The 22,227-nt window shown below is 54.7% G+C and overlaps 1 protein-coding gene across 2 annotated transcripts in view; it reads left to right on the top strand.

Moving 5' to 3' along the window:
• Window positions 1-21,983, top strand: part of PRIMA1 (proline rich membrane anchor 1) — a 60,043-nt gene extending 38,060 nt beyond the window's left edge. The window contains exons 4-5 of one of the 2 annotated variants that reach the window (XM_032623913.1): window positions 8,432-8,561; window positions 21,881-21,983. In XM_032623913.1, coding sequence (XP_032479804.1) covers window positions 8,432-8,561; window positions 21,881-21,983 — 233 coding nt within the window. Of the gene's footprint in view, window positions 1-8,431; window positions 8,562-13,060; window positions 13,498-21,880 lie in introns of those variants that run through there. The other variant, XM_032623914.1, reaches the window with a different exon arrangement.
• Window positions 21,984-22,227: the final 244 nt, after the last annotated feature.

Genomic DNA, 22,227 nt, shown 5'->3' with positions numbered 1-22,227 from the left:
GGCTCTTCCCTCAGGTACCTGCATGATGAACCCTCTTACCAAATCTCAGTCTTTGCTCAAAAGTCGCCCCTGGAGGCCACCCTACTTCGCATTGCAATCCACCCACCCTCCACGCCAGCACCCTCAGCGCCCCCAAAGCTGCTCTATTTGGTGGTAAAGAAGGGCATGGCAGTGTCCACAGGGAAAGAAGCCTGCCTGTTTTCATGCCTCTAACAGCAAGGAGACAGGTCTGGAAGCGCCCAGCAGACTGTTCCCCTCGTGTCATTGGCCAGAACTGCATGACGTGCCCACCTCTGATCCAATTAGGGCCAGAGGGCTGGAACAACCAGGCCTGGCTGAGACCACTGAAAACCCACCTCCTGGGCTGGTCCCGCCTCCCCAGAGCCTGGGCCCTGTAGAGGGGATCAGGGACACAGGAGGAGAACTGGGGTTCTGCAAGGGAGAAGGGGAAGGATGCGGGGGCAGCTAAGGGGTGTCTGCTGTGAGCTCTCTGATCTCATATCTCATTTAATCCTTGCACCAGCCCGGTGGAGGAGGTGCTGTTGTTTCCTCCCTATTTATAGTGGAATTTAAATTGAGATTAAATCTAAAAGATTAAATGATTTTTCCAGGGTTGGAATCTGGAATTTAACCCCAGATCCTTCCAGGTCCTTTGAAGAGCCACTGTGTTGAACTGGGGGAGGTACCCCAGGGAGGAGGGGCCTGGTGACAGTGATAACCAGACAGGGCTCCCCAGGAGTCAGGGAGAGGCGGGTGGAGAGGAGGTCGGAGCGCTCAGCCACACTGGCCACGGGTGGCCTAGCTGTGGAGCAGAGGGCGTGCTGACCCCCAGGCTGGGGTCTGAGCCTGGAACGAGGGCAGGACGGGAAGGGGGCAGCTCACTGATGGATGCTTCCAGCACAGAAGGTGGGGATTTGAGAGAGGCTGCACACACACGTAGCAGTGGCGGAAAAGAAGCCGAGGTGGGGAAGATGTTTGCGGGGGCCACTGGTAGCACAGAGAGGGGAGGTCCAGGGGCCCTGGGCAGCCCTCCCTGTGAAGCCCAGGGAGATGTCCAGCCTGGCTGGCCCTTGTGGCTCCAGCCCCTCTGGAGCCCTGGTGGCCAACTGAGGTCTGTCTCCTGGCAGAGCCCCTCACCAGAGGCTGGCCAAGGCCTCCCGCGCTTCCGTAGACCAACGAAGTCCATCTACAGCAGACGAAAGCCAGGCAATGCTCAGCTGCAACAGCCCCCAGAGCCCGGCTGGCAGGAACAGGAAGGGGGCTCCCGGGCTGGGTGTGGAAGTCAGTGGAGACCAGCGACAGGACTGCGGGAGGCGTAGTGGGCAAGACAGATGGCCCTCCGCGCCGTCACAGCACTTATTCCCCGGAACACTGCCCCTCCCTGGCCGCCCTGGAGGCCAGGGACCCCCATTCAGGCTGCAGTGTCCAACCTGCAGGGTGGAGAGGGAGGGGCCCTGGGTTCTAGAAAAGGCAAACTGCTGAGGCCCCCCCAGGAGCAGAGAATTCACGCCTTCTGCCTGCTCTTCCTAGGCAGCCTGGGGCTTCCTGCTGTGGGAACCTCGGGTCTGGGGGAGGAATGGGGAAGACTTATGGAAAAGGGGGGTCTCTGTGCTGCACCCAAAGCCAGATTCCCAGTGGCCGAGAAGGGGTGGAAGGAGCCCCCGCGCTGAGGCGCCGATGCTCACTGCTTTCATCGGAGCAACTCAAACGAGCCTTCTCCTTTCTCTCCAGAAACGGGGGCTGATTGCAGGGCGTTGTGTAAAGCATCAAGGTCTGAGCTTGTATCTGTGGTTTAAAGTCCGGCCACACACGCTGGCAACGTGCCGGTAGGGAACGAGTGAGCGCCTCCCCGCAAGCTGGCCCAGGCAGCGGGGTGGACGCCCCTGGCACAGACCTCCCAGTGGAGGCCTGTGCGGGTGAATGGAGAGCAGCGGCCTGAGTTGGTCCCTTGTGTCCCGCAGACAATGGGCTCTGTGTGGGGCGTGAGAGGGAGGGGCCGTCGCCGTTGGATTTGGGGTCTGTGTCAAGCAGCCCAACAGAGGTGGGGCTGGGGACCCCGAGGCAGTGAAGGGAAAGGGCCGTCAGCCCGTGAAGGAACTTCTGAGAATCCAGGTCCTTCACGGTCCTTGGCGGTAGCACATAAAGCAGGGCTGGGGGACGGGAAGCCCAGGTCTGTCCCTCGCCTCCTCCCGGCCTCGTGTCCTCCTTTGTCTGAAGGGTCTGGGGCCCGGGTGTTGCCCCCGCACAAATGTACTAGCAAAGGTCCTGGACCCCTTGCTGTCCTCGTGAGCCACATAAAACCAACAGGGGTTTTAGGCGAGCAGGCAGAGGCAAGACGAGAGTAACCATCCTCTTAAAGGCTCTTCAGACACTCCATCAACTTGCAGCGTGTGCACGATTCCTAGACGTGCTGGACAGAGTCCTCAAGACCCTCCACGTGGGCGGCAGGGTGTGGAGGTGAAACGGAGCCCACCCACTCTGAGGGCCAACTGTGCCCCGAGACCGTCCCTATCGGGGCTGTGTGGCCCCCTTCGCATCTGCTCCCAAAGCCCAGGGCAGCACCTGATGCCCAAGGGTAACGAGTTCCTGGCCGTGTCGCGAGGCCCGGGCCAGCTTCTGACCTCAGTTTCCACAGCAAAGGCTGAGCGTGTCCGCTGTGGTTTGGGAAGCGTGTCTACAGACATCAGCCCCTCAAAGGAGACGGGTCTCTGCAGCTCAGGGGACCCTTGACACTGCAGCCCACGCTCAGTGGCTGTGATCCGCCCAGCGGGCCGGGAGCTGAGCTGCGAGGGGCAGGAAGCAGCTTTCTGTGCAGGTCACACCTCCTCACCTGGCCGTGACCAAGGCCAGCTCCTGGGCAGCAGTTGGGAAGCCACTCGGGTAGCCTGGGCATGAGCCACCAGACTGTGAAAGTTAGAGACGTCTAAGGATGCCCTAGAGGCTACTGCATGCGCGTGGTGTCACCAGCAGGGCCTGGCAATCAGGCTGCGCTCAAGAAACACTGAGCCACGTGAGCGTGGGGCTGGCCTCCGCAGGTGGCCACATGCGGGTCCAGAGGCCGAGCCAGGGATAAATCACAGCCTCCATCTCACAATGGAAACGTCAGGTTAAAACAAAGAACATGGCTCTCACTCCCTTCTAGCAATCCTTGAAAAATATCTTGCAAAACTAAGGTTGTTTCCACCCAACTCACTGTTCCTTTGATTCATTCATGCCCCACTCAGTTCCCCTCCTGTCAATCAAACATCTCCAGTGCACAGCGGGCTCTGAAGAAGAGATGGAAGTGGCAGGCCCCAGGTCCAAGGTAAATATGCACTGAGTTGGCCATGAGTGTTGTCACAAGGCACACCTGGTTCCAATCCTGGCAGGCCCCTGCCTGTGTGTCCCCACTGCAGAAGGGGGACTAATAGCGGCCTCAGAGTTGGTGCCACGCAAGGGAGGGAGGTACTCCTGGTACCCTCGAGAACACTGTCTCTGTCGTCCCATTTGATAGACACAAATACCCCAGTGAGGAATACAGGAAAGGCGCTTGTCCCAGAGAGCAGCTGACCTCACGCAGTTCCTCTGTGACACCGGACCTCAGGCAGGTCCACACACCCCAGCAGGAATCTCCTTGGTCTGCTTAGCCCCCGTGATACCGTTCAGATGGCGACATCCAAAGCGACCCCTCTGCCCCCAACTGCTTCTTTTCCAGACACTTGTGGGGGCAGCTCAGCCTCTTCTCCATTTCTTTTCTAGCACTTGCCATAATCTGTAATTATTTATTTGTGGGTGCTGTTGGCTCCCTCTGCCTTTCTGCAGGTGCCCTTGGGGAGGGGCCTCATCTCTCTTGCTTCCTCTCAGCCCCATTTCCTCGATGCTCTCAGTGGGCTGGACCTGGGCCGCATCTCCCTTCCAGGACTGATATTTAGAAACTGTCTCCAGGCAGTAAGCTGGGGCAGCCGTACCGCTCACCGTCTCTGTTTTTGTTTTTGTTTTGTTTTTTGACTGCGCGGCACAGCTTGTGGAATCTCAGTTCCCCCCCACCAGGGATTGAACCCAGGCCACAGCAATGAAAGCCCAGAATCCCGATCACTAGGCCTCCAGGGAACTCCCACCTCCTTTGTTTCTTGTCTCTCACTGCCTTTTGTTGCCTTGATGTCCATTGTTTTGAGACCATTGTTTTGTATATTTGGTACATCTTTTAGATGTTGGGAGGGGATGGGTAGTGGTGCCAACTCTGGGCCTTTAACGTACTCCACCTTGGCCGGAAGCTGAAGTCCCAAATATAAGCTTTTAACGCTGCGTTTCTTGACTGAAAAGACGGCAGCTACTGCGAAAAAGCAAAACTGAGTCCGTGTTGTTCTAAATCGCTCTCTGGTTGCCAGTCTCATTATCTTTACAGGCATCAGGGGTGTTTAATGAATACAGCAGACAAAGCCTCATTGAGTCCCAGGAGGGAGGGTGTCGTGACCCCTGAGATATCATGACAGCTCCTGCCTGTCTGTCGTGTTTGCAGAATCTTGGCGGGGAGCGAGGGGGAGTGACAGAGAAGTCAGCTCCGCGGCAGCCTCGTGTCAGGGGCTTCACGCTCTGGTGGCCTCAGCACCCTCCTCCATCTGCCCACCTGCCTCTCACAAGGCATCACCCTCCCCTTGAACCTTGGCGCCAAGTGGCTTCCTCTCCTCGGCCACAAGTGACCTTCGCCTTGCACATCAGCACCTCCTGTGACTCCTCTCCTCTGGGAGCCTGCTGCCTCCTTGAGCAAGGTGATCAGGTCTTGGTCAGCTGGCATTAGACCCGGGAAGGGCACAGTTTACATCTAATTCATCTTTGTACTCCCAGCTCCTAGCACGGTGCCAGGCACAGAGGGTGATTAGTAAATGTGTGGTGGATGAATGAACAAATGAATGAATGAGTGAGAACCTTCATGATTCTGTCTTCTCGAATATGAGCCATCCGTCTGCCCACAGGGTAAGCGGTCTTATCACATCTGGAAGGTAGTACTGGCCACGCCCAGTGAGAAGGAAGTTCAGGCAGGGGCAGACCTGGCCTGCAGCCTAAAGATCCTGGGGTCCTAATCCTGGCCCCTGGGAAAGCTGCTTGCTCCTGAGCCTCAGCATTTATTCTCTTTTCTGAAATGACACCTCCTAGGCTTCCTCAGACTCCAACATCTCCTGATCTTTTCTAATGTAAAAGGAATGAGTCAAGCAAGGATAAATAAGGATGCATTCTTTGAACACAATAGCTGTTTTCTTGGCAAAATCCAAGATTTACGCCTTGGACTGTTTCACAAAACACCTCCCTCTTTTCATATCTGGTAGTATTTTTGCTTGGGGTGGTTTCCTCACATGCAAGTGGTGAGCTGAATATTAGAGGGGTACCCTCTGCAGAAGGACCCTCTAGAACAAACCTCCCTGCTTTCATTATCAACTGTGTTTGAAAAAAGTCAGCAAGAAGGAAATTCCCACCTCATTAACAGCGAATGTAAAGAAAAGAACATCACAAGACAGTACTCTGAAATTTAGCGTCTAATTCCAAACGCAGTTTAGAATCAACCCTTTCTTCTGTTTCAAGTTGATGGAATTTCTCAACAGGGGCCCTGGTGGCATTCTGGAGGGACAAGTCTACCTTGTGTGGGAATATCCGGGTCACTGTTGTTAATATCCATAGCTGCTAGGCGACCAAAGACAGCCCCCCGCCCCCGGATTTCCAAATGCCCCCAGGAGGGATGCTGCCCCTGACTGAGACCACACACTGGTAGATGAATGCCCTGGCCATGGGAGTGTTGGGTAAATTGTGGGCCACTGGTGTGAGGGTTCCCATGGGCTGCAGGCTTGGCCCTGGACACTTGCCCAGAGGTGTCATAGCCTGGGTGGTAGAATCGACAGAAAACAAAATTGCTTCCCTTGGCAGTGAAAATGCAAACCATTTGGGGCTGGGACCCCGTGTATCTGGTTGCTCTTCTGATTCTCCAGCAATGACCACTGTTGTGGGGAATATCTGTGCCCAGTCACCCTGGGGAGACTCAGCGAAGCCAGAGGCACCCCGAAGATGAACAATGAGGGGGAAGGATTTTGTGTTTGATATTTCACAGAAAAAGCACTGAAGAAGTTCATCATGGGGAAAAATGAGAATCCTTTTGGATTGCCTCTCCCTTATTCCAGAGTTTATTCCCCTTTTGAATTCTATATTCTCTATCTTTTCAGTGTTGGAGTTTCTAAAGGCCCGCTTTCACCGGGCTGAGAGCAGCCATGTGGCTCAGTGGCATCCTTGTTCCAGTCATTTCTTAGGATGCATTTCTGAATCTGCTTGGTCTCTGTGAGGATCTGAGCTCCACCTCTGGGGACCTTGCACCTGTTAATGGGGCTTTAGCAGCTGTTCCCTGGGAAGCACATAAAGGCTTCCTGGATCTCCTAATCCAGACGCAACAATGCCACAATTTGATAACAGTTTGGTAACCTGTAACCACTCCCTTCTCTCCATCTTTCCTTGTTCCCAACAGGCGTATACAAGAGTACAAGCACTTGGGGAAAACAGCACGGCAATTCCTTACAAAGTTAATTATACACAAACCACAGGATCCAGTGATCCCATTCCTAGCTGTTTATCGGAGAGAAATAGGAACACATGTCTCTATCAAGAGAGTATGTCTGTACCATGTGCGCAAATGTTTATAGGAGCTTTGTTCACAAAAGTCAAAACCTGGGAACAGCCTAGGTGTCCATCAGCAGGTGAACAGGATAAACAAATTGCGGTATATCCATACAATGGAATACATCTCAGCTATAAAAGGAAGCAATTACTGAAATATGCAGCGATGTGGGTGAATCAACAAAGCCACTGCTATAGGAAGGAAGCAAACAAAAAAACACATGGCATGATTCCATTTATGTGAATTTCAAGAACAAGCAAATCTGTGACTTTAGAAAGCAAAACAGGGTTTTGCTGGTTGCCAACAGGGTAGGGATTGATTAGAAGGAGCCACAGGGAAGCTTTCTGGGGTGATGGAAATATTCTATGTCATGATAAGAGGTGTGTGGCTTACACTGGTGGATGCATTTGTCAAAGCTGATCAGATGGTACACTTAAGATGGCTGCATTTCACTATATGTAAATTACACCTTGATGATTATAACAATAACAACATCATCAATAATAGTAATTTAATAATGAAGCCACCCATGGTATCCTTTGGGAAATCTGTCACTATTCCCTGTTACTATTCCCTGTCATTTTCCTTTGGGAAATTTGTCACTGTTGTACCCTCCGAGGTACCTATTATTATTTTTTTTTTTTGCGGCACGCGGGCCTCTCACTGCCGTGGCCTCTCCCGTTGCGGAGCACAGGCTCCGGACGCGCAGGCTCAGCGGCCATGGCTCACAGGCCCAGCCACTCCGCGGCATGTGGGATCCTCCTGGACTGGGGCACGAACCTGTGTCCCCTGCATCGGCAGGCGGACTCTCAACCACTGCGCCACCAGGGAAGCCCTCGAGGTGCCTATTATTAAGTCTGGGGCATAGTTTTGATTCTTTTGCATATATTCACGTCTTGAAGAACTGCCCCAAACTAGTAATGTCTGTCTGTCTGTCTGTCCATCTGTCCTCCCTTACCAGCCCCCTTTCTCTTTCCCTCCCTCCCTCTCCCTTTTTCTCTCTCTCTTTCCCTCACTTCCATTCCTTTTGCAATTCCAGGCAATTCTTTCCAGTTGGGCCTAGGTCTTCCAGAGCCTCTGGGATAAGGCTGTGTGATGTCTCTGCTTTTCTCAGAGCCGAGTAAACCGGCTCTGTTGCAAGCCCCATCTACACCTGTGTGTGGGTCCACCCACGCAGCTCATGCCAAGGGGGAGGACAGGTTCACCCCAAGGACCCCCACGGACTGAGTAACGACAAGGGTGCCCTGCAGCACCCATGTCATATGCTTTCCAAATTGTGGCCACCCTGTGCAGGCTGAGACAGCTGCGGAAACACATCACATGGACCAAACCCAAGAAGGGAGAAGATTTGCCTCTTGCAAAAAATTAGCTTACGAAACGGATGTTGACAGGCTTCCCTTTCTCTCCCCTGCCCATCGTGCTCTGCGGGCCCTGCTCGTCACCCTCACCTTCAGAGGAAGCAGATTTAATGTCCCAACTGAGAGAATGAGATGTTCTGTTACTTTTCATGGGAAATTAAACCCGACCCTGCTGTCAGTTAGCTCATGCCAAGGGAGGATGGATGGCCCCGGGTGCGGTGCTTGACCCCAGCTCGGAGCACGTTGCCTGGCTGGAGGCCAACCATGATGTCACCTGCCGCTGGGCGGGGGTGGGGACAGCAGGACAGGTTGGAGAGCCTTCATCTGGGTGATGGATGGCGGTGAGACCAGCCTTGGTGTCACCCACAACGGTCCAGCTCTGATGCCAGCTGGGACCCACTCATCCAGGGGACACTCAGGCTGCCCCCGTCTCTTTCAGCTCCCAACGCTACCTCGTGTCCCACTGAGGAAAGCTGGTGGTCGGGGCCGGTGATCATCATCGCGGTCTGTTGTGCCTCCCTGGTGTTTCTCACTGTGCTTGTCATCATTTGCTACAAAGCCATAAAGAGGTGAGTGCTCACCCAGCTCTGAGCCCAGAGGGGAGCCCAGCTGGGCTCAGGGGTCCTCTGCCCGCCCCCATTCTGTTTTTGGTTGTTTTTTAATAATAAAAATTGTTAAGCGTTTAAGAAGCAGAAAGAATGTACAGTGAACACCCATCTACCTTCACCCCGATTCAACAGTTACCAAGATCTGGCTAATATTTACTCTCTTTCCTTTTCTTTGTATCTTTTTATTTGCTGAAATATTTAAAGTTGATCTCAGATATTATGCCCCTGTCCTTTTAGGGGGTTCAGCGAGCAATTTGATGAGCGCCAATTATATGTCAGGCTCGATGCAGTATAAAGCTCCCCTATCTGTAAGTCGCAGGCCCTGCTGTGAAGAGCTCTCTCCAGGCCTGGGAGCATGGAAATAATCCTTGCAGGGTGGGTGATGGAGCGGCTGGAGGGGAGTGGGAACTGGGTTTCGGAGTCCGATCTAAATTCAGACTCCAGTTCAAGCTGTGTGACCAGGAGGAAATCAGCTCTCTGGCCCTCAGTTTCCCTATTGGTAAAATGGGAGTCAAGAATAACGGTCTCACCCTGGGGAACGGTGAGATGCCTTCTGTGAATGGCCTGCATAATATGTATACTCTGCAGTGCCTGGCATACAGTACGTGCTCACCAAGTACTGCACCAGCTTTCACTGTTTCCATAGTCAAAGACAGAGGAAGAAGGCTGACAGAGGAGGGAGCGAGGTTCTCTTGGGAGGAGAGGTAGTGATGCCTCAGAGAAGGTTTTCCGTGAATGTGCCACCTCAGCTGGGTTTTGAAGGATGAATAGGAGTGTTCCGGCAGGATCATGAATGATCCAAACAGCAAATTATCTTTCAATAACACTCTCCGTCATTTCTGTTAACTACCATCTCACTTGAGTTGGGGTGTGCAGCTCGGTATGGTTATTGTTGGGGCCTGAGGAGGTTTGAGGTGTGTCCAAGGGCCCTAAGTACAGCAGAATAGGCCACAGTGTGACACCCCCTGCACTTAAAATACAGTAGCTCTGGCTATGTCCTTTGATTTCCAGTTCTTAGCCTCCTCCAAAAAAAATGGCCTCCCTGGCCTTGGGGGATGTTAGGGGAAGATAAAATCAAAAGACAAACAATAATGTTGCAAAACGCCAACGGGCCATAGGGATTGTTAATATGTTTTTAAGAAAGTTTTTTAAAAATTCCCTAAGGCCCAAAGTTAGAGAATCTATTCTGAGCAATCATAAGACCAAAGTTATTTAACTTTACCCTTTTAGTCGGTTGTTCTGTGTGATTTCACTTTAATAATTCAAAAGCAGAAAGAGTAAAATATCAAAAGTCTGAAAACATGCATATGGTCAGGGCTGCATCAGGCCAACAGCCTGGGAGTGTCCTGGTGACCAGGCAGGAAAGGCAGAAGTCATGTGAACTCTGATGTGGATGAAACAGCATTTGAGCTGAGAGCCTGCTGCAGCGGGAGGACGACTATAAGAAGCAGAGCAGGGGAGGCATTCCAGGCACCAGGAAGCCCCTGTGACGGGGCAGATGAGGCTGGAGGGAACCCTGAGCCCGACGGCGAAGGCATCTGTCCCACCAGGCGGAGCTGTTGGCCCGTGATTCAGTAGACACAGGGAGCTACTGAAGGTTCTGGGGGAACAGTGTGCGAGATCCACCTGGGGCATTGCCGGAGAACGGGGCAGTAGTCCCCTCAAGGACCCTCCTTCCCCCAGAGACAGGCTGCACCATCTTTTTAATAAGCTCAGGCACTTCCAAAAGATACAGCGTCGCTTCTGCCTCTCTCTCTCTGCCCCAAACTCTCCTGAAGAAATGGGCTACCTGCCCCAAGGGCAGGAGGGCAGGGCGAACCTATCAGAAGAAGCTGACGTTCACAGCTCCGCACCGTGGCGTTTCGGCCAGCGGTGGCCTTGTTTCGGCGGAGACGGCAGCCCTCACAGAAGGTGTGTGGAGGCCCCGCTCTCACCGCCCTCGGAGCAACAGGAGGGGCCTCCCGTCTCCTTCCGCCGGCTCTGGGCTCTTGGTTCCCGGGTCTGTCAGCCGCCTGGAAAGACAGAGAACTCACCCCAGACGGCTCAGTGGATCCCTCCCATGGTGTGGCTGGGACTCCTTCCCAGAGGGTGGGCGGGGCTTCCTCCCAGGGGTGTGGGCGGGGCCTCCTCCTAGGGTGTGGGCGGGGCTTCCTCCAGGGGGTGTGGGCAGGTCCACCGAGCGGTGGAATTAGCGAAGCATTTCAGGACTAAAAGCGGTGGGAGCTCTTGGCACCCCTAGGACAACGGAAATAATACAAGGGGGAACCTAGAGCGCCCGGAGACTCGAAAGAAGGGCTAAGCAGCAGGACCTGTGGTTGGAACTGCGGGAGATGCAGCCCCAACACAGCAGGTGGGGGGAGAAAACTCCCCACCCTTTCTTTCTCCAGGCTCCCAGGTCTCCTGGAGGTGCCTCCCATTGGCCAAACCCAAGAAACAGAGGAGCCCAGGAGATACTGCATAGGTGTCAGCCTCCCGGGCCCACGTAGTAAATGGAGCACAGTCCCTTTTCTGCCCCAGCGCCCAGATCAGCAACCTCCTCTGGGTGAAGACCCAGCCCTCTGCCGTCCAGACCCTCACAGTCCAGAGAGGGCATCCCTGGCACAGGAGGACAGATAATCAGTGACAGGAGGGGCTGCTACTCATGGTCAGTGGGGGCAGAAATAGAGGCCATTTCTCCCAGAAGCCTCCTGGAAGGAAGCTTGACCTGGGGAAGGTGGATCAACCTCTCGTGGGTTGGGGGAGGAGCAGCAGAAGTTACGCCCGGTGTAGGAGAGCAAATGCCCCCTCCCGGCTCCCCCAGTTACCCTGTAAGAGATAGCCTGTCGCAGGCAGCTGTCTGTGTGCATTTCTCTCCCAAGTAAATGGAAGATTTCTTGCTCACAGTCAATTCTTTTTGGTTAATAATTCATCTGAGACATGGCTTTTCTCTCAGGAAACAAAAGCATTGCATGTTGCTATAAAACCATTAAAAGGAAAATTCAGTGATAGACCCTGCTTTCTTTAAAAAAACACTCTCACAGCCTGGAGTCCTAGGGGAGGATTTCCAAGAGATCTTTGTGAATGGCCACAACACAGCCTTTTGGAGCCAGATTGCTGGGAGGATGGTTCTAGGATCAGCTGGGATGGGAAGGAGATGATTCTGGAGATGCCAGCTCGGCTTGGCATGTGGGTTGTGGCCACAGGGATGAGAGAGACGGGGTGGGGGGGCAGATGCAGAAGGAGCACCCCCATGGTGCCCTCACTGGGCATTGACCTTGATGGGAGGTGGGGTCTACTTAGCACTTTCCACACACAGACTCAGTGACTCAACAAATGTTCCCAAGGTCCCAGCTCTGTGCTGGGAGGTAAGGTGCTCAAGGCATCCAGGTTGGGAGATCCCAGAGGAAGGGGCGCCTCACCTAGACCTGGGGGCTTGAGAAGTTTTTTGGAAGGAGATGGGCATCCCATGTGTTAGTCAGTGGGACTAACACTTACAGTGGCCCCCAAGTCCCCTGTCAATAACCCAAATTCTGGAGGGTTCCCAGCCGTGGGGAGCCCACGCGGTCTGCATTTCAGTGGCTCCTTGCTGTGACCACGGGATGGTCAGGCCCCAGAGCCCTTGGGTGTTCTGGACCTCGTGCTCCATCCAGGCCACTTCCCCACCCCAGGCCTGGCATGTACCTGTCATCAGACAACAGGACAGCCTGGAGCTGTTAAAAAAACCCAGAACTGGGAGTCAAGACCCCCGCGTTCTGTTCCCAGCCCCAGCCCAGCTCAGTGGGTATCACTGCCCTCATCTTCAAAGTGAGGGTCCCTCAAGTGTCTGTCCGGTTCCCTGAGCCTTTGTTTCTCTGTCCTGGCATGGCAGGCGGACCACTGCCGCTAGGTCCTTCCACCGCCCAGACGTGTAAATACTGGGCCAGGGGCCAGGGCTGTGCTTGGCCTGGGTGCTTCAGGCACAGCCCCTGTCTTCACTGCACACATCCCTAGGGGGAGAAGCAGGTGTTAATCAGATTGCCCCCTGAAGGACCAGGAATTACAATGGGAGAGGACTGCCTACAGGGGAGACCAAGGCTCTGTGAGCAGGGACGACAGAAGAACCTCTTGGTCCAGGGCGGGACAAGGACCTCAGACAAGCCAGAGTCAGTGAGAGGCATGGAGATCAAGCTCCAAGGTGCGGGGTGCCCAGTGCCTGGGTAGGAGGGCCAGGTGGCACCCCACAGGCCTGTGGGCCCTCAAGAGTGAGGTCGTTCTCCTAGGTGGGTTGGCAGCTTCTCTGCCAGCCAGCCACACCCTTCATGCAGAGGCCTGCGTTGCAGAGATGGCCTCACCCCTCCCAGCCCCCTCCCTTGAGCTACCCCCACTCCCAAGGCACAGGAAGAACACCCTGCTTCCTTTGCTGGTGCATGGCACGGGCCTTTCACCCTCTGCCACCGATTTGTCATTAAGCCACTTGACAGCCATTTCCTTCTAATTTACAGGGTATTGGCTGAAAGACCAATAAAAGGCTGCAGAACAGTTTGGCCGATCCTGCAGGCTGCTAATTGCAGACAATAAGCAAGCATGCTGCTCCCTGGGAGTACGCTGCGGTGTGCACACGTGTGCCTGGGCGCCCGCATCATTGCTGGGCTCCCGTGCACGTCAGCTTTTCGTGGTTGAGTTGCTTCCGGCAGAACAGACACTTTTGAACACCCAAGTCTCCTTGATGGCCCTTAGAACCCACTGACCGGCATAGGCTGCTCAGTGAGCCAGTGCTGGGCCACACATATTTATCGAGCACCTACTGTGTGCTGGGACCTAGACTAGTTGTCAGGGATGTAGTGATAAACAAGACTGGGTCCCTGCCTGCCCCCTCCTTCTGGGGGAAGCAGATCAAACATACACACACTGGCAAATTAATAAATGAAGTGCTTTAAAAGACTGAGTGCTATGAAGAGGAAAAAAGAGAGCCTCGGGGTAATGAGGGAGAGGAAGAGAAGTGGGTGGGAGAGGTGCTTCCCCTACCCCAAGTGTCAGGAGTGCCATGCGTGCCTCTTGAGGCAGCTTTATGATTAGAAAGTATGGTTAGGGCTTTGAACGTTCATTATCACTTTTTAATTTAATTTTTATTAAAGCAACACATGCGCATAGTTAAAAACGTCAAATGAGTCACAGCCTATTAAAAAAACCAGCAGCCCCTGATTGTCCCTCTTTCACCCCAAATCTCATTCATAAGAGGCACTTTTTTTTTTTTTTTTTTTTTTTTGGCTGTGTTGGGTCTTCGTTTCTGTGCGAGGGCTTTCTCTAGTTGCGGCAAGTGGGGGCTTCTCTTCATTGTGGTGCGCGGGCCTTTCACTGTCGTGGCCTCTCTTGTTGCAGGGCACAGGCTCCACACGCGCAGGCTCAGTAGTTGTGGCTCACGGGCCTAGTTGCTCCGCGGCATGTGGGATCTTCCCAGACCAGGGCTCGAACCCGTGTCCCCTGCATTGGCAGGCAGATTCTCAACCACTGCGCCACCAGGGAAGCCCGAGGCAACCACCTTCGAGTGTTCGTTGTTCCTTCTGGTATTTCCCTGCATATTCTAAGTGATGTGGATACTCTATTTACCTTTTCTTTCAATCTGAAACATTATCAATTGACTTTTCACTATAGCAGACACAAGGTTCAGGACCCTAACACTACCCACAGACGTACAAAGTACTTCCCCGCTTCCCATCCACTTCCTATAGGTGTCTCCTGTGAGAGGTTCAATGACTAGCCAGTGTCTCCCTTAGTAAGCGATAATGTAAATATTGATCCCAGCTGAGTGTACTATGATTTGTTTCCTTCCCTGGAGTGAGCAATGCCTCTTCCCAATATGGTCAAATACATCAGGTGATCAATCTGTCAGTTCCATGTTTGTCTTGGAGAATCCGTCCTCCTCTCCAGGTGGATGGTAGCTCTCTGGGCTTGATGCACAGCTGTTGCATTCTCCAGCAGCCTTCCAAGCTCCCCTCTGGGAACTTGCTGCACTCAGCTCTCTCCCTCTCCTTCTCCCACTCCAGTTTTTTATTTCTCTAGCTTGACTCCATCGTGGAATTTGTCCAAGATCTTTCCTGAATCATAGACTCGATAGCAAGTCAGTTTAGTGAAGTTAGTTTTCTTTTTAGAATTGACGTGCTTTTGGGAGCTTTGGGATGGCCCAGAAGAGGGTTAGCTCTTACCGAGTGTGTGGCAAGTCAAGAAGACCTGGTTCCCAGGCAGCTGGAATGCCATGGAGGAGGGCAAAGGAGATTCCTGTGATGTCTGAGCCACAATAAACCTCCGTGGTCGTAGGAGGAAGCTGAGACCTGGATGGGGACGAGACGTGGCTCAGGTCACAGAGGTGTCCAGCCCTCGTCTCACGTTCTTTGAGGATGCAGGGAGCTGCCCTCCTGGCTTCCAGCTGAGTCCTTACTGCTCACTCAAGACCCAGCTCAAACACACCTCCTCGGACATGGCGCCCTGGGCTGGGGTAGATCTTTCTTCCCTGCCAAGCGCTAGAGTTGTAGCTCTCCCTGGATTTACATTTCTGCTTTCTGCTCTAGGTCGGTTAATGTTGGTGTTTGCATGGGCATGAGTGCGTGAGTGACTGGGCACACGCACGCACACGCATACAACAGGCACATTAGACGGGGGAGTGGTCGTCCTGTCTCACTCATCTCCTCTCTCTCCTCCACAGCGCCTGGCACACGCCTGGCACGTGGTACTCTTCCATGACTTCCTGTGGTGCGAATGGAGGCTTGTTTGTACAGACTTGCCAGAGTCTGCCTTTAAAAATGACAAACTCTGTGTAGAATTTCAGTAAACTTAGTCGTTTTGCTCCTCTCCCTCTGGGTGAGGGAAGTAGAATGTGCTCTTAGAGTGAATAATGTGTGCACGGTTTTAATGCCTGGCCTCACCCCTTCATCAGCTTCCTGACCATCTGCCATGTCTGCCCCCTCCCGCCAAGCCCCTTCCCGGTACCCAAGATCCAGTGCTCGCACACTGACTCAGCAGCCCCCTGTCACGCCCGGAGAGGCCTGGCCTCCCTGCCACGCGCACATGACACACTCTCAGGCTGAGACTGCCTCAGAGGAGGCAGGCCCTGCCATCTGCTGCCTCCCCTTCCGCCCCAGAGGACACGCCCAGCAGCCCAGCCCTCTCTTCCCCGGCCTCTGCTGAGCTGCCTAGTCAGGGTCAGAGCAGGGGCCAGAGGAAGACCAGGTGGGCTGGGTCCAGGATTCGGAACAGGAGTGGAACCTCTTCATCCAGCCTCAACTTGCCATGAACTTCCAGGAGCAAGAAATTCACCTCGAATCCATCTTGCATCCCTGGGGTCTTGAGACTGAGGTTATCTTTCGCACCAAAACCTCTTGGGACAGGTGGGGGCCTAATGCAGTGATTGGGTGCTTGAGACCCAGCCTTTCCCGTCTGCCACTTCTATAGCAGTGCCACTCCCCCCAGGCCCCCAAATCCAACCTCTCTGGCTGGAATTTGAGGCTCTCATGTCTGGCTGTACCGTGAATTAAGTGAAAAGTAGTAATGCTCCACGGAGGGACCCTTCCGGCATCGGTGCTGAGCACAGATGCATGGCTGTGCTTGGAAACCGTCTGACTTCCTTTGGGACCTGGGCTGGATTCAGAGAGCTGATTCCAGTGCTTTGCGGCAGGACCGAGACTCAACCGTCTAACTCCTGGGCCAGCGCTCCTTCCCCTGAGCCACGCTGCCATCCTCCCGGCTGTCCCAGAGGTGGGACCAATACACAGATTTCTTTTGAGTCCCAGATGCCACAGGATCTCTCATTATTTTTACCATCACCACACTTCTCCCTCCAAGAAGAGACTGGGCCCAGATGGGACTGGGGCGCAGGGTGTCCTGACCTGCCCTGGGCTGAGATACTTACTTGGGCTTATTTGTGCTTCTCCCCCGCCCCATAGGGGTCCACAGGCGGTGGCGGGTGATGAAATCCCATCCTGGCAGTAGGAGGCGGGCTGTAGGGACCAGCTGCTCTGTCTGCCCGGGATCCTCGGGTCAGGAGCCCTGTGGGGTGCACCAGCGGATGGGAGACTCAGACGGGTCCCTGCTTCTTAGGCCTTCTTTTGTCACCAAGAAGCTCCCTCCTCCCTGAACTCATCTCTCCAGACATGCTGGGTCAAGGTTATGGGGCAGGGTGAGGGGATAGACAGGAATCCCCGATACAAGGAGTCCTCTGATGGCTCCCACTGCACTCAGAATAAGATCCGGATGCCATGTCCTGCCAGCCAGGTCCCGAGGAGGACACGAGTCTCCCGATGCCATTCTTCGACTTGCTCAGCAGATGTGGCCGAACAAGGAAGCCCTGGTGGCTGGTGCGGGACGGTGAGCACAGGGGACGCGACTGGAGTGCGAGGCTCCTCAGCCACGTGCCTGGCTCGCCTTCCCCTGGCGGTGGCAGAGGCTGCGGGGCGGGAAATGGGGCCGCTGCTTCTCATGGTCAGGGACGCCCTCTGTGGCCCAGAAAGGCTTTTCTTTGGCTTCTTGACGAGGTTTGGAGAAATCTGCAGTCTACAGAGGCGTCTCATGGTAGAACCCTGTGTGTGTGTGTGTGTGTGTGTGTGTGAGCATGTGTGTGTGTGATATATGTGTGCATGTATGTGTATATGTGTGTGTAGTGTGTGTATGTATGTGGGGGCATGTATGAGTGTATATGTGTGCATGTATGTGTGGGTTTGTGTATTGTGTGTGCATATGGGTGTGTGTGTGATGTACGTGCAGTGTGGTATGTGTGGGTGCATGTGTGCGTAGGTATGTGTGTGTGTGTCGGGAGTGGGCTGTGGGGAGGATGACTGCCTTTGGAAGAGGGGGTCTGAGACCTCTAACCTCACTTCGCTGAGAATGACCCTCCGTGGGGTGCATGAGACAAGAAACCAGCCGGCAGCCTCCCTCTCAAGCCCTCAGAGCTGTTCTTCGCTTCCAGTTACCCCACAGAGCAGGGGCTGCGGGTGGGGCCTGTGTCAGCCTTGCCAGCGTTGACCGAGAGGGCTCCGCCCTGCCCAGGCTGGACCAGCCGCTGTTCTGCAGGCAGTGAGGCATCGGCGCCGCCCTCCAAGCAGAGAATGGGGGGCCCCCTGTGCACCAGGCCGGGGTGCGGTGGGCGTGGGGTCTCAAGGTGGGAGACCTCACCCTCCGACAGCTGGGAGTCGGGCACAGAGCCAAGGAAGTGCTCACTTCCCTTTCTCTTGGTTTTAGGAACCAGGCCATGTAGGCAGCCGTTTGCACCCATCTCTTCCCACACAGACCGGGTGGAAAGGTCTTTCTTGGTTTAGCGGGACCTCCCCGGCTGGCTCACGGAGGGGCCCGGCTGGGTCCGCACAAGCCTCCCTAGCACTTCAGGAGCCCTGCAGGGTGCACACTAGGTGGGAAGTCTGTGCGGACTAGAGACCACTGGCTGCTCCCCGCTGACCCCTTTCCAACCATAGTACTGAGAGCTAACACACACTTATGGAGCACTTACTGTATGCCAGATGCCCATCTAGGGGCTTGACACGCATTAACGTATTTAATCCTCCCAACAGGCCTATGAAATGGACACCATTATTGTGCCCATTTTATAGACCAGGAAACTGAGGCCTAGAGAGGTTAGGTGGCTTGCCCAAGGTCACACAGCTAGAAAGTGGTGGAGCTGGGTTTACTGAGCCTGATTCTTCCTCCCAGCACTTCTGCAGCATCACCCTGAAGAACTGTGGTTAGAGAGAGGACGGAGATGGGGTTCAAGGCAGAGCCTTGTCCTGCCGTAGGTAAAACTCCGGCTTCCACCGGGCTCCAGTGAACCCCGGAAGGGCTTCAGGACTGGGCTGCCCAGGGAGCAGAGTGGATGGGGGCTCATCTCCAGGGGGGAGGGGAGCAGACCAAGTTCACTTCTCAGAAAAGCCCTTGGGACAGCCACTTCTCCCCTCAGCGCACCCAGGCTCTGGGACTGCTCCTGAGGCAGTGTTGTGCCAGCCAAATGTTGCCTTCTTTGCTGGGTGGACCCCTGCCGAGACCCCCTTTCCTCTCTGGGAAGCTGGCTGAGTCACTGAGAAGGCCCTGGAGCTCTCTCCTGAACCTGCCCCCAGTGTCCCTCCAGCCACGCCCTCTGAGCCACCGTTGCCCCCAAGGCCCCGGGAATGCAAAGGGGTCTCCCAGCCAGCAGCCTGCATTAGCAATCTCTCCTCTCCTCCTGACAGAAGGAATCCTGCTCAGTTCCTACCTACTCCCTAAAAAGGGCAGGAAGGGCTTCCCTGGTGGCGCAGTGGTTGAGAGTCCACCTGCCGATGCAGGGGACACGGGTTCGTGCCCCGGTCCGGGAGGATCCCACATGCCACGGAGCGGCTGGGCCCATGAGCCATGGCTGCTGGGCCTGCGCGTCCGGAGCCTGTGCTCCGCAACGGGAGAAGCCACGGCAGTGAGAGGCCCAAGTACCGCAAAAAAAAAAAAAAAAAAAAAAAGGGCAGGAACTCTGTGCCCTCCAGGCTTAGTCCATTTCCCTGTGAGTTCCAGGCCCCCTTCATCTCTTCATTATTCACCCCCCTTTTTTTCTTTTTTTTTGGCTGTGCCAGGAAGCATATGGGATCTTAATTCCCTGTCCAGGGATCAAACCCGTGCCTCCTGCAGTGGAAGCGCAGAGTCTTAACGCTGGACCACCAGGGAAGTCCCTCATTATCCACCCTTGAAGGCCCTTAAGCCTCATCTCCCCTGCCCTGGACCCATTGCAGCTGATTTTTCAGACCTAGCCCAAGAGTGAATATTTATTAGGGAGAAAAACAGAAAAATCTTTGGGCCCAGAGATTTTTGCCTCTATTTTCTGGACCCCTGATTCTGTTGAAATCCCTCTATATTAATGGTAAATTTAGGAATCTCACTCAAGTCCATCAGCGGCCTCGTGTTAGGGGCAACAAAGGATCTCGCTGTAAGAATATGCATCCCTACCCCCAGTTTTCCAGGCTAGGTAAAACTCCCTGAGTCAGAAATCGAGCCCACCCAGCAAGGTCAGAGCTGCTTGAGGCCCCTGGAAAGGGGTGGGCGGGACGGGAGGAAAGGTAAAGGAGACAGAGGGAGAAAGGCACAGGGGGAGAGGTCAACTCAGAGTCCATCATTTCCAGGAGCCCATCACAAACAAGGCAACTTGTCTGAGCCCTTTCTGAATTCCAGAAAGTGTCTGTGAGCATCTACATAAATGGGGTGTTCAGACCCTAGAACATAGCATGTGCTGGGTTAAAGCAAAATGCGACAGGCTTCTGGGAGGACTCTGGAGAACTCCGGGGAATCTCCAAGAGGAGGACGGAGGAGGGCCTTCCTAAGGTGATTGGACCACAGAGCCCTCTTGGTGGGGGGCGGGGGGGGGGAAACGCCTGCTTTATCATCAGTAGCAGCAGGGTGGGGGGCGGGGGGGGGAACACCTGCTTTATCATCAGTAGCAGCAGGGTGGGGGGCGGGGGGGGGGGAATGCCTGCTTTATCATCAGTAGCAGCAGGGTGGGGGGGCGGGAGGGGGAAACGCCTGCTTTATCATCAGTAGCAGCAGGGTGGGGGGCGGGGGGGGGGGAACGCCTGCTTTATCATCAGTAGCAGCAGGGTGGGGGGCGGGGGGGGGGGGAACGCCTGCTTTATCATCAGTAGCAGCAGGGTGGGGGGGGAACGCCTGCTTTATCATCAGTAGCAGCAGGGTGGGGGGCGGGGGGGGAACGCCTGCTTTATCATCAGTAGCAGCAGGGTGCTGATTCAGCAGAAAGATGTCTGGACCAGGATGTGGTGGTGGGTGGCGTTCCAGGTCCCACCACAAACTAGCTGGGAGGTCCTTGGGCAAGTCACAGCTCTCCCTAAGCCTCAGCTGCCCCATGAAATGAATCCCATAACTTCAGGCCTATCTTCTTCAGGGGACCGTTGTGAGAGGGGACAAGAAAATGTGTGGCTGATCACCATGTCGCCTCTGAACAGGCCTGGTAGCCCCACCCCATGAAACTACTGATAAGCCGCTCACAGACCCTCCCTCCCCTAAACTAATCACCAAGGCCCTAATCCCATAGGCATCAAACAGTCTCCCCCTACCAGGCCTTCTCCTGATGGGTTTGGGGAGGCTCTGAGGACATTTGAGAAGGCAGATGCCATCAGTCCCTAGGCTTTCAACCACGACCGCAAGAGTTCAACTTAGACAACACACAATGAAAGCCAGTTCAGGCGCAGCCCCAGCGTTACTGGGGATACAGGAGGTGTCTGAGCTGCTGCCTCATGGGCCTCAGATCCACCGAGACAGCAGGATTGTGGCATGGGGTCGGGCTATGCAGCATGTATGGCATGGACCTGTTGGGAGGCTGTGGCCACTCAGCCCTGGGGCTGGGGGCCGAAGCCCTCCTGAGCCATGCAAGAGAGGAAGTGGGATTTGAGCCAGGCCAGAAAGCAGTGCTGTGAATTCAGAGTCTCAGTGGAGTGGGCCTGAGCCTTCTCAAAGCCATCCTCCCAGCCTTCCCCATGCCCTGCGTTTGTAAGATGAATGGCTCCTGGGGTTAAAGGGCCTCTGGAGTGAGTTTCAAATGGCTCAATGTGAAGTGTTTGAGAACCACTGGGGTGCACTAGTTTAGTCTGGACATTCACCATCACCACCACCACCACCGTTACCATCTCTACCGTCATTATTACCACTACCTTCAACTGCACCACCATTACTGTTACCACTGTCATCATCGCCATCATCACCACCACCAACTCCACCAGAACCTCCACCCCAATTACTATTACCACCACTTCCACCCACCATCACTACCACCTTTACCATCAGTGCCACCACTCCTGTCATCACCATCACCGCCTCCACCACCATTACCACCATTACCACCATCCACTTCATCACATTTTCCACCTGCCTTTGATCACACAGAGATAAGATTATAAAGTCCAACTACTAGCACCTCTCCTCTCTTAACCGTCTGCACCCCAAATATTCATCGTCATGTCTGTCAGCTCATAATCAAAGAGACCAACCAAAGCCTGATATCATACTAGGCTGAGCATACATTCTGGTTTGTCCAGAACAGTTCCAAATCCTGCCTGCTGTCCCTGCTTCATTATTCACGGCTTCCCTCTTTCACTGTCAGCTACGTTTGCATGACATTATATTGTCACCCTAGTTTAAGACCACATCCCGCTTCTGATTGAGTCCCACGAAGATTAGCACCCCAAGGATGCTGACCTGGAACAGAGCCTGGCGGGAAAACTAGGAGGGTGAGATACCCCTCGCCAGGCATCGATAACTAATGGATACCCCTGCCTCCCCTTCCCTTGCCTTCCCGCTGCTGCACCGGCCCCCAGGAAACCCCTGAGAAAAGAGGAAAACGGCACCGGTGTTGCTGAGTATCCCATGACCTCCTCGCACAGCAACAAAGGGGTGGACGTGAACAGCGCCGTGGTGTGAGTCTGCAGGCCCTGGGCCGCTGGCCAGAGGGGCACCTTGGCGGCACTAGTGGACACAGGAAAGCAGGTGGACACGAGCTGACACTGGGCTTGCCGGGACTTCATTGCCTTGAAGGCCTCGAGCCTCCCGAAGGAGAAACCATACGCTGCCCAGCCTCGCCCCCTGGTCAGTCCGTGGGCAGGGGCAGCGGACACCATGCTGAGCCAGGCTCACCTGCGTGCAGCACCCGGGGCAGCGCTGCCAC

The sequence above is a fragment of the Phocoena sinus genome, chromosome 2 (assembly GCF_008692025.1).
Source record: "Phocoena sinus isolate mPhoSin1 chromosome 2, mPhoSin1.pri, whole genome shotgun sequence".
NCBI classification, from domain to species: Eukaryota; Metazoa; Chordata; class Mammalia; order Artiodactyla; family Phocoenidae; genus Phocoena; species Phocoena sinus.
Note: the sequence above shows the minus strand (reverse complement) of the source record. Positions and strands in the feature narration are given on the sequence as shown.